Raw genomic sequence first — 12,338 nt, 5'->3', positions numbered from 1 at the left:
ATTGGTTGTTTTGTAAAGCTTCAGATCTTTCAATTGAGTTTATTTTCATCTCCTTTTTTCTTCCAATTAGTGCAACACCATTCAGAAGAATATTGTCCAAAATGCTTCCTTGGCCAGCATTGTTTATTTAAGTTGAACCCAAATGAGAAATCATAAAATGATTGCATCATATCAAGGGAAAGATTTGTGTCAATATATTCACAAGATTGCTCCAGAATTGCAACTCATACCTTTACTCCTCGAAGACCCTGCTGTCCAGGAAGACCTATATTTCCTGGTGGGCTTTGTCGTCCATTAGGTCCCGGACGTCCTGGCAAACCTATATCTCCAGTAGCGCCCTTGAATAAACACATATTATTAGGTCATTCTTCATTCATAATTCACATGATAAAATTGGTTCCACATAGCTTAGAAAGAAGCCTTGTTTATTAAGCTGGGAAATATGGGGGAGGTATTTGTTAATAGTTAACCAACAGAAATGCTTCAGCACTTTTGATATTCATTAGCCCATATATGGTAAAACATTTGGTATTGCTTAGTCAATATGTATTAGTAACGTATTTTTGGCATACTAGTCGATGTGGAGCACAAGTCGAATTGGCTGATTTCCCCATTTTTCATTCCTTCGTTCATAGTTAAGTCTATTGGGAGTATAAGACAAAGCAAAATCATCGCCTGTAGTTATAAAAACTGTCAGTCAGAACAATAGAGGTGTTAATTCCCCCTGACGCTCAACTCAAACTCTCGAATCCAGATTCACCGCACGGCCCATTCAATAGCTCGATTTCAGATTTGCCAAGAGACTCACTCGAAAGCCTGATCAGGGTGAGGAAAGCACCATATTGTTCTGGGCTTACCTCCTTTTGCCTTCCTAACTCACAAAGTATGAGATCAGTCCGTCTGAGACACAAAGGCCTGCCTCTCCTCTCCCTGTAATCCCTCCACACCACACCCCACCAGCACCTCTCCTGTCGTGACAAGCAATCTCGGCCATATGTTTTGAGTACCCCTGTAACTGTTCATTTAATTTTCCATTTTTGTATTTAATGTAATGTTGCGAATATGGCATTTGGCCTCCATATCCGCTTGTAAATATTCCCCTATTTCCCCAATACTCCCCAACTATCCCCAATCCCCCATTCCCTAGTCCCATTGCCTGTAAATAACACTCTGTAGAACCGACCTTCCCCTTTTTCCCCCATTAAATGTCGTGCCCAGGTCCACCGCATCTCACGTAGACAACTTTCGGACATCTTGCTAGTTATTCTTAGTCTATGTCAGTTAAGGACTCGTTTCCATTAATTCTGACTCTTCGTTGCACCAGAATGTGATTATATGGCACCAGTAGTGAGTTTAGGACCTTCCCATACCTCCTCCCATCTTCTTCCCCAAACAACAACAACAACAACAACTACAACTACAACAACAACTACAACAACAGAGGGGCGCGGCGCGGCGTGCGGGGAGTGTGCGTCCTCACTCCGGCTCGGTTAGCCGCCATTACCCATGTGCGCCGACGGGGTTACCAAGAAGGGGCTGCCTGTCGGCCCCTCGTCAAGGGCGGAGCCGGTAACCCCCCCGCACGCACCCAATGAGAAGCAACGGGCCGATTCCATCTGGGGCGGAGCTAACGAGCCGAGGGCGTGTCACTCCCCGCCGGATATACGCGGCGACTTACCGGATGTGACGTCAGATGCGCCCCCAGCTTGAGAAGACATTCACCACATCCGAGCGCTGCGACCTCCCCGCATCTCTAGACCGGACCGGGTCGATCCTGCCCTGAGCCCAGGTGCACCTGGAGCCATCGATTCTGCCTTTCCTTGCCATCAATCCCCGTGTGAGTCAGTTTTGTCCTGTTTATCTGTCGTCTGTCAGGGAATAAGATAAGTGTGTCTAAGTGCCTGTCTTTCTATGCTGTCCCTCTCATTCCTGTAATCTAACCTTCCGCCCTAATATAACCTCCTCCGGAGGTCTTGAGAACTGAACCCTTGGTGTCGTGTCATTTTAGTCCCAGCCGTTGTGTCCTTTTCCTTCATTGATTCAGCGTAGCGCGACTCGGCAACGTTCGAGTATAATCGGGTAAACGTGCAGGCGCGGTCATACCAAACCGCTCGGTGAACCAACATCCACCACCGCGTCTGTAACAATTGGTGTCGAGGAGTGGAATTCGGACCCGGGACTAAATTTATTAGGCCCAAATGTTGGAACACCAATTGTACCACTAGGGTAACAATTGGTGTTGGAGAGGTAGAATTCGACCCGGAGCGCGTTTCCCGCTCGAAATTATAACGGCGAAATTTGAATTTGTTTTACGAAAATAAAAACCCGAATTTTGAAAGTCGCGCTATGGCGGATCAAGACAGCTGGGGTCCGGTAGGGGAGAGTGAGGCAGGGTCGGTCCAGGACCAAATTGAGGGACAGGAGGAGAGCGAAGCAGCGAGGGTAGCAGACGCACAAAATAGCGTCGTTGTGCCCGACATTGCGGGAGCGCAAAATGGCGCCTCGCTGGTCACCGCGCCCGCGACCGTGGCAGCGCCCCTGGTGGATTTGAACCTTTTTTTTATACAAATGAAGGGCCTTATGGCCCAGAATAGCGAGGAAATGAGGGAGGAAATGAGGGCTCAGAGTGAGCGAATGGGAAACCAAATGGGGATAATGGGAAACCAAATGGGGATAATGGGAAACCAAATGGGGGTAATGAGGGACGAAGCGAGGGGTACCGGTGAGAAGTTAGACAATAATTTTGAGGGGTTAGACAACGGGATAAAAGAGGTGAGAAATGGGTTAACGGGGGTAGAAAATAGAATGGCTGCCCAGGAGAATCAAATGGAAGGGATGCAAAAGGGGTTAGAGGGGTTAGAAAACAGGATGGAAGGCAAATTGAGGGACATGAGGGACCAAGCGGAAAGGGAAGTTAACCAAATGGGGCAGCAGATAGAGGGGGTCAGAATGGGGGTAGAAACCAAACTGGATGCTCACAGGGAGGAAATGGAGCAGATGAGGGTGGCATCTGGGCAGGAGATGCAAGTGATGGGAGAGGAGATCAGAAGAGGAGTGGGTGAGGAGGTCGGAGGAGTGCGCGAGGAGGTGAGGCACTGTAAGGAGCACATGGAGAAGGAGGTGAGAAAGGGGACTGTAAAGTTACAAGGGGGCATAGAGGACCTGACGCTGGGAGTCGAACAACTGACAGTGGGACAAAAGGAGTTGGGGGACCAGGTAAAGAAGAACACAGCGGTAATAGAGGGATTAAAATCGACACAGAAGGAGATGAAAAAGGACGTAGGGGTAATTAAAAAAGAGTGTCAGACGGTACATGAGGACCTGACGAGGAAAATGGACAAGGTGGTAGAGGTGATGGAGGTTAAAGAGCGGGAGGTGCGGGAGCACATAGAAAAAAATAAAGTGGAGTTAGAGGAAGAACTTAAAGGGGCGCACGAAGAGATGAAGGAGGTGAAGCAGAAATTAGAAGAAGTGGAAGAAGGGATGAGCGAAATTAAGAAGCGACGGAGAGAGGATAAGAAAGAGATAAAGGAGGAAGTAAAAGAATTGGTCCAAAGTCTGTGTTCGGATCGTGATGATGTGCTCATTAACCGGATGAGGGATTCGCAGGTGATGGAGGAGAAGCGAAGAGAAAGAGGAACCGGTGTAAGTGGTGACCAATATGGTCGTGCGTATGATGCGCCAGGTGATTTAATAAGCTTGGGGGTCGAGATAGACCCGGATGTTCGTGAGAGGCCACGAGTGAGGTGTATGGCTGGTCCGGAGGGTATGGAACGAGAGGTGCGAGGTGTGGGTGAGCAAGGTTGTGGTGGTATGGAATGGGTAGCGGGTTGGGAGGTGTGACCCATGCATCGACACCAACAGGGGTAGTTGTTGGAGGGACCGGGGAGGCACAAGAGCCCCTTGGGGGTAATGTACTGTGGGGGCCCGGCCGGTTCGGCCCCGCGCTGACCCCGCAAGGGGTGACGCACGGGGTCCGGCAGGCGGGCAACGACTCGCATACGAGGTGGTCCCACAAGGTCCCACTCGCGCCGTATGACGGCAAGAGTGATCTACGCGCGTACCTGGCGCAGTTCGACTGTGTGTGTAAGGGCAACGGTTGGGGTGAGGACGAAGGTGGAGTACACCTGGTGGCCGCATTGTGCGGCGCGGCGGCGGAGGTGCTGACGGCATTACCAGCGGGTGCTCTCACCCTGCCAGCCCTCCGCGACGCCGTAATTAATCGATTCGGCATAGAACAGCAGAGCGAGCTTGTTAAAGCTCAGCTCGCGCTGCGAAAGCGCAAGCCCCAGGAAGCCATCGGGGAACTTGCCCACGACATTCGCCGCGCAGTGGGGATCGCACATGCTAGCATGGCAGCGGATTCCCGGGAAAGCCTGGCGCTGGACCATTTTATCCAGGCCCTCCCGGACATTGAGCTCCGGCAACAGCTCGCCATGTGGCGCCCGCAGACCCTGAGCCAGGCGGCTGACGCTGCGGCCCGTTGGGAAGCAGCGAGGCCCCTGGCCCGGGGGGGCGAGCGTCTCGCAATGGCGGTCCGCCAGGTGGGACCCCCGATGGAGGGCGGACCCCTTAGGGGGCCCGCCCCCGACGTGGGTCCTGACCTGGCGGGCATGGTCCGGAGGCTGGTGGACCAGCGCCTGGCGGGACCTGGACCATGGCAGGCGGCCCCGGAGGTGGCCCGCGGTGGACCACGAGCGGGTAATCCAATTCGGACCTACAGGGGGGGAAATTTGGAATTCCGGAGGCAAGCACCTTATCAGGTGAGGTGCTATACCTGCAACCGTCTGGGTCACCTGGCGCGGCACTGTCGAGCCGCGCGCCGGGATGATCCCCGGCGGTTGAGGTCCTCAACTCCGCCCAGGGGGGAGCGGGTTAGCCGACCCCAGACACCCCCCCGCCAGACCCCGGGAAACTAGAAGGTGTCGGGCACGTAGGGCGGTGTTCGGCAGCAGAGGATGGAGGAGAGCCCTCATTGACGCGACAGGTCATTTATTGTGGCCAAATTGGAACCGGTAGCCTGACAATTAGATGCAAAATTGCCGGCGTGGGGGTAGACGCCGTAGTGGACACAGGAGCTAGCGCCACGATCATCAGCCCTGTGGTCCTTGATTCGAGCGCAGGTGGCTGGGATAAGATCCAGCGCCTGCAAAATTATAGTTTGCAGCTTGCTACCGGGGTAACGGCCCCGATCATAGGGCGTGGTTCTGTGACCCTCAAGTTAGGGTCGGTAAGGAGGGAGATAGATGTTTGGGTGGCGGAGGTGTGCGACCCATGTTTAATAGGGTTGGACCTGTTGACTGCCAGCGGCTGTAAAATCGACTTGTGCCGGGGGATCCTGCAGGTGGGAGTAGAAGAGCTGCCGTTAGGGGGAGTGAGCACGGCCGAGAGAGCGGAGCTGGAGGCTTCCGAGGCCGTGACCATCCCCCCAAGGGCCGAGGCGATAGTGCCGGCCCAGTGGGCAGCTCGCCCAACGTGGCAGGAGTCCTGCGGCCTGGTCGAACCGGTGGCAGCGCAGTCCATACCGGGTTTAATCGTGGGCCGCACCCTTGTAAAAACGGACGGACCGGTAGTGGCCATCCGAGTAATAAATATGAGTACAGAACCACGCACTATAGTAAGGGGCATGAGGGTAGCTGGCTGCACCCCAGTTGAGGAAGTCGCGACAGTGAGGGGCGAGAACGTCCAGCCGAGCCGACCCCGGGGGGAGCCTTCAATAACAAGTAGGAATTGGCCCGATCCCATTTGCGAGATGGTAAATCGTAGTAGCGTAGAGTTGGGAGGTACCCAGAGGGAGGCCTTACACAAACTGGTTGGGTCCCATTTGGACCTCTTCTCCCTGTCCACCGAGGATATTGGACGTACGGGCCTGGTGAAACATCAGATCCACACCGGTGAGGCCCGGCCTATTCGTCAGGCCGCCCGACGGCTCCCTTGGAGCAAGAGGGCGGAAGCTGACGAGCAGGTTGAAAAAATGCTCGACGCAGGCGTGATCGAGCCCTCGGGAAGTCCTTGGATGTCACCTGTTGTGCTGGTAAAAAAGAAGGATGGGACCACGCGGTTCTGCGTGGACTATCGCCAGCTAAACAACGTGACACTCAAGGACTCATATCCCCTGCCAAGGATTGATGACACCCTCGATGCCGTTGCGGGCTCAAATTGGTTCTCGACTTTGGACCTCAAGAGTGGGTATTGGCAGGTGGAGATGGATAGGGCAGGGAAGGAGAAAACGGCATTTTCCACAGGTAAGGGACTGTATCAGTTTACTGTGATGCCGTTTGGTTTGTGTAACGCCCCCGCCACCTTTGAAAGATTGATGGAGCATGTACTAGGCGGCATGCCATGGCAGTCATGCCTGGTGTACCTGGATCCTGGTACATGTCCTGGTACATGCCCAAACGTTCCCCCAGGCAGTAGCTAATTTGGACCAGGTGTTCGGGTGCCTCAGACAGGCAGGGTTGAAGCTGAACCCGAGTAAGTGCACTTTGTTTGCAAGAGAGGTGGCCTATCTAGGTCACGTGATCGGCCGCGAGGGGGTAAAAACGGACCCAGACAAAATTAAAGCGGTAGAGGAGTGGAATCTCCCGTGATGAAGCTGATTCTGAGGACCTTTCACTCGCTAATAGCAGGCAGGTTGGTGGTCTTTCTGTCTTCTATCGACTTCTCTCCGGCCGAGCTCCCCCAGCTCTGTCTGTGCCCTGTCCCCCAAATATTCCTTCAGGTCGCACAAGATCTGCCAGCAAATCTCTCCTGGTGAAACTGCCAAAATCAAGACTCGCTGCTCACCTTCACCCTTTCATTCCTCTTTTCTCCCACCTATGGCACAAACTCCCTCACGCCCTTCAGTCCCATTCCTCCCTCCAGGTCTTTATAACATCTGTTCACCACCATCTCTTATCTTCCCCCATCCAAAACCTTGATCTTTTCTACCCCCATCAAATCCACTTTTTTGAAATACCGACTTCTTTCCTGGAAGTCCGAGCAGTGTCCATTTGTTTTATACCTCTCCCACCCCACCCCCACCCCCTTCCCCAAACCCCTCTCCCTCCGACAGATCTCCCGATGTCCCTGCTCTCAAATGTTGTACTTGTGTGCTTCCCTCTCTCTCCCCATATTGTCTCCCACTCCCTTTATTATATGCTTTATGTGTCTGTTTATGTTTTTTGTGATTAATGTTAGCTCTTACATGAGCCTCTATCTTGTATACAAAAAAATATATATATAAAATAAGGTGAGCACCCAGGGGTATGCCCATATTTTTTAATGGGAAGTGTGTTTGTTTTTCCCTTTTTTTGAATCCCAACTCTTTTGGATACATATGGGCCTGTTCAAATATAAGCCCAAACACGCACACATACATGTGGAATATACATGTACAATACAATATAATATGAATAACTGAGCTGGGATGCAAATTTAATTTGGACATATTTCATACTGAGTTAGAAACATCATCTCCACCACCGAAAGTGGACGGAGGTTATCTTTTCGCCCTGTCTGGCTGTGAACACGATATCTCAAAAAGTTATGCAATGGATTTGGATGAAATTTGGTGGAGAGGTTTGGTGTGTGACAAGAACAAGCAGATTCGATTTTGGTTCAGATCCGGATTTCAGATCTGGCCTAATCAGTGGGATACAACACGTAAACTGTTCAGCCTGGCAGAGGTATGCTCTCTACCAAGTGCCATTGTAGATAACCAAGTATGGCTCCCTAAACAAATGAATGTGTAGCAGGCACCCCCTGCTGGAAAAGCACTCATAAAGCAGGTCCTGGTACAGCATAGGCATTCATAATTACAATTCCAGTTAACAGTACTGTGCAAACGCTTGGGTGGGGTGGTGCTACTCACAGTTGACATTATGCGGAATGTCCACGGGGCCCTCCTTGTAAGTTACGTAACATATACTTTAACTTTCATTTGACCCTTTCCTAAATAACCTTGACCCAGGAATGGTTCAAGACAAAACACTGGACTGTTCTGAAGTGGCCAGCAATGAGTCCAGATCGAAATCCCATTGAACACCTGTGGGGAGATGTGAAAAACAGCAGCTGGGAGAAGGCACCCTTCACATCTGGGAGAACGGGGGCAGTTTGCACAAGAGAGGGCCAAACTGCCAGTAGAGAGGTGTAGGAAGCTCCTACATGGCTCGAGGAAGCGCTTGACTGCAGTTATTTTGTCCAAAGACTGTGCAACGAAATATTAAGTCGAGGGTGTCAATAATTTTGTCAGTGGCATTTCTTTGTATTTTCTGATTTAAAAGCATATATATTAAGTTGTAAATCAAAAACAAAGGTTCTGTAATATTAACAGTGAAATAAAGAACTGTGGAGACCAAGTACTTTTGTCAATTTAGAGAAAATTGTGAGTTATTTGAAAAAAGTGCAAGGTGCCAATATTTTTGGCCACGTGTGTGTGTGTGTGTGTGTGTGTGTGTGTGTGTGTGTGTGTGTGTGTGTGTGTGTGTGTGTGTGTGTATGTATGTATGTGTATTGTGTATATATATATATATATATATATATATATATATATATATATATATATATATATATATATATATAACTGTAAGAAATAGTAGAAACTCCAAAGTATGAGCAGGGCGTCTCATTTGTATTGAATAAATAATCGGGAGATTAAATAAGACGCGGACGTAGCTTCAGGACGTCGATCTTTAATTGTCGACAAGCTTTCGACCAACAAAGGTCTTCTTCTGAGTCTACAAAAACAGCAGGCATGTATATCAGTCAAGTATGTATGGTGATATGTGTGTGAGATGTGTGATGTGTGTAGAAAATGCATACAGAAGGAAGAGCCACGCCAAAGTTCACTCACCAGCCCCAAGTTCAACGGAAGTGACCGTTTGCATTACAGTTAGGGTGCACGTGCATATACAAATATAGAGATATACATACATAAACACACAAGCATATATTCATATCCCATTTATATTCATATAATATATTTATATATTTATATAAATGATATATAAAGGTAGAATGAATGAATGAATGAATGATGAATGAATGAATGAATGAATGGGTTACGGTTAACAATTTGATTGGGTTGATGTTGGAACATGCTTTAGTCATCAAAATTTATGCCATGAGGGACTTTTGTCCGAAGTTTGTGTATCCAAAAGGACTCACGTTTCAGAATCGTGGTGTGTGATCGATTTGTGATCGATTCAATGGCAGAGATCTGAATGTCATTTATAGAGTGATCCGGTTGATTAAAGTGTATCGTGTAAGGTCGAGATTTGCCGTGACTGGTGTGGAAGTTATTGATTTCTGACCGGGTGTTATTAAATCGTGTGTAGAGTGTATTTTCAGTTTTTCCAACATATTGTTTGGTGCACTTTTGGCAAGTGATTAGGTATATGATCCATGTAGATTTGCAGTTCATATAGGAGGTGATGGGGAATTTTTGTCCAGTGCTAGAACTACAGAATTTGTTTCCTTCTAGTAAATGCTTGTGAATAATGCATTTGTTTGCTGTGCATTTATAGAAGCCAGGGATCCTAGTTTCTTTGTTGTGGGGCTGTGGGTGCTTTGCTTTTACCAAGAGGTCCCTGAGTGTCCGACCACGTCGAAATGATGTTAGTGGAGGTTGAGGAAATGTGGTGCCGAGTGTTTCTGATTGATGGAGGAGAGGAAGGGCCTTATTCAGAATACTTGGCAATTGGGATGAGGTAGCAGAGTAGGTGGTTACCAGTGGGACACGGTTAGTTGCAGGTTTGGGTTTGTAAGTCAGAAGGTCTGCTCTCGGTATGTGTTTTGCTCGGGTTATTGCTTCTTGCACAGAGTGAGGGTCATAGTTTCTTGCAATGAAGTGTGTTTCTAATTGGCAGAGAGAAGTTTCTTCTGCCATTTTTGTTGAGCAAATGCGTCTTACTCTGAGTGCTTGACTGTATGGTATGCTTGCAATTGTATGTTTAGGATGAGATGAAGAAGGGAGAAGGTAAGAGTGAGTGTCTGTTGGTTTGGTGTATAGTTGTTTCGAGTCTGTTATTTTGAAGCGTGAGTGATGTGTCTAGAAAGTGAACTTCGGACTGTGAGCTGTCGAATGTGAACTTGATGGTCAGATGAATCAAATTTAATTCATTTTGGAATTGTGCGAGACTACGGGGGGATTTTGACCAGATGAACTGGATGTCATCAATATAACGTACCCAGGATTTTTCCAAGATTCCGTGATGAGGTTGTGCATTGATCTTGGCCTCTATCATTCCCATGAAGATGTTAGCGTACGATGGTGCAACAGGGGTACCCATAGCGGTACCTTGAGTTTGAATGTAATGTCGTCCGTTGAATTGGAAATTATTCAGTTTGAGTGTCAGTTCTAATAGGCGCATAAGGTCTTGAGTAGGTGGCATTGGGACTTGTCGTGTATCGAGGGCTTTGCGGCATGCAGACAGGCCTTCTGAATGTGGAATATTAGTGTAGAGGGATGTAACATCTGCTGTGACTAAAATGGTTTTGGAGTTGAAAGGTGAGTATATTCTGTTCAATCCTTGGATGTGGGTCAGAAAACTGGTTGTGTCCTTGAGGTATGAGGAGAGCTTCAACACGAGAGGACGTAAATGACAGTCAACAAATTTTGATATGAGAACAGTTGGACATGTGCAGCCAGATACGATTGGTCTACCTGGATTGTTTACCTTGTGTATTTTAGGAAGAAAATAAAGGTTAGGGCAATGAGGATCTTTCGGAACCAAGCGAGATTTGATGGTTTTACCCACCCGAATAGAATCTACTACCCTTTTAACCTCTTCAAGATGTAAAAGGGTAGGGTCGGATGGGAGCTCTTTGTAAGTATCACTATGTAGTTGACGATTACCTTCTGCAACGTAATCGGTAGTCAACATAATGACAATGCCAGCACCTTTATCTGCTGGCTTTATGACTATCTTTTCATCGTTTTGGAGATTGTGAAGTGCTCGTCGCTCTGCCTTTGTAAGATTGTCCTTATGTCTGGAACAATTATATTTTTGTGCCACCTTTTCAATTTCATTGCTCACTTGTTCCATATAGACATGTAGATATGGATTGTCAACACGTGGTGTCCAGGTGCTTTTTGGTTTAGGTAAAGTGAGTTGTGGTGTATTAGTATCGGTGTATGTGATTGTATGCGTGGTTGTTGGTGTTGTTTGTTGTGGCGTTGATGGTGCTGGGTGTACTTTAGCAAAGTGTGCCTTTAATGTCATTCGCCTACAGAAATCTTTTAAATCTTCTTTCAATTGTAATTGGTCTATTTGTGGAGCGATTGGGCAAAATTTTAAACCCTTAGAGAGCAGGTTTATTTCCGCCTCACTGAGGGAATGATTGGAAAGATTGATGATCCCGAGTTTAGGTAGATCTACAAGTTTGGTTGCAGTAGAAGTTCTATTGTTGTTGGTTTGACTATTTTCAACCTCAGCTGTGTTCATTTCCATGGAGGAACGGTTCTGCATGTAATGATGTCTGCGGTTTGTGTATTGTTTTTTACGATAATGTCGATTTTTGTGTTTATGCTTAAGTTGGTCAGAAGTGGTTTGAGAAGTGGTTGGAAGTGGTTGGAGTGGTTGGGGTGGTTGAAGATGGAGTGGTTGAATTGGTGGAGAAGTGGTTGGAAGTGGTTGTAGTGGTTGTAGTGGTTGGTCAGAAGTGGTTGGAGAAAAGTGGTTGGGAGTGGTGGTTGGAGTTACCTGGTTATTGTTTGCAATGGGTGTATTCTCTTGAGATGGTTTTATATGCTTGCATAACATTTCATCACGTTTAAGTTTCCTTTCCTTAACTTTAACAATGTCGTGTTTAGCAGCCATTAGCTTATCATTGAATGAGCACATTATGTGGTGGTATTGTCCAGGATTCACATTCTTCCACATCTTCTCCTTCTTTTGGCTGATGTTCTCATTCAATTTGATTAATTTTATTTTTACTTGTGTTATTACAATCTCCAGTAGTTGTTGAGCAGTATTCCATAGCAGTAGATTCCAACGTGCAGTGATGACGTCATCATTGGTTTGCGTTGCGAAGCAAGATCGTTTTTTAATGAGGAGACCTTTAGGTACGATCCCTCGTTGTTTATATTCGTTTAGGTAAGTGAAGTGTAGTTCATGTCTTTGTCTTTTTTGCATCAATCGTTGAAGTTCATTGATCGTGGTGGTCAGGTATACATCGTTGTTGTTGTTGTTGTTGTTGTTGTTGTTGTTGTTGTTGTTGTTGTTGTTGTGAGCGCGATCGCCATTTCGTGACATGTCTGCTGTGATGGTAATGTAGAGATCCTGAAGCCGTCCAACCATACACGGATCCCAACAGGGCTTGGAGTTCTGTTGGAATTCTGAGTTTCTACAGTAATA

General features: G+C 47.8%; 1 protein-coding gene across 1 annotated transcript in view; it reads right to left on the bottom strand.

Moving 5' to 3' along the window:
* Positions 1 to 12,338, bottom strand: part of LOC137432916 (collagen alpha-1(XXVII) chain-like) — a 135,255-nt gene that overhangs the window by 42,480 nt on the left and 80,437 nt on the right. The window contains exon 2 of the mRNA XM_078783732.1: positions 231 to 338. Coding sequence (XP_078639858.1) covers positions 231 to 338 — 108 coding nt within the window. The remainder of the gene's footprint in view (positions 1 to 230; positions 339 to 12,338) is intronic.

The sequence above is a fragment of the Myxine glutinosa genome, chromosome 8 (assembly GCF_964187855.1).
Source record: "Myxine glutinosa chromosome 8, kmMyxGlut1.1, whole genome shotgun sequence".
Classification (NCBI taxonomy): Eukaryota; Metazoa; Chordata; class Myxini; order Myxiniformes; family Myxinidae; genus Myxine; species Myxine glutinosa.
Note: the sequence above shows the minus strand (reverse complement) of the source record. Positions and strands in the feature narration are given on the sequence as shown.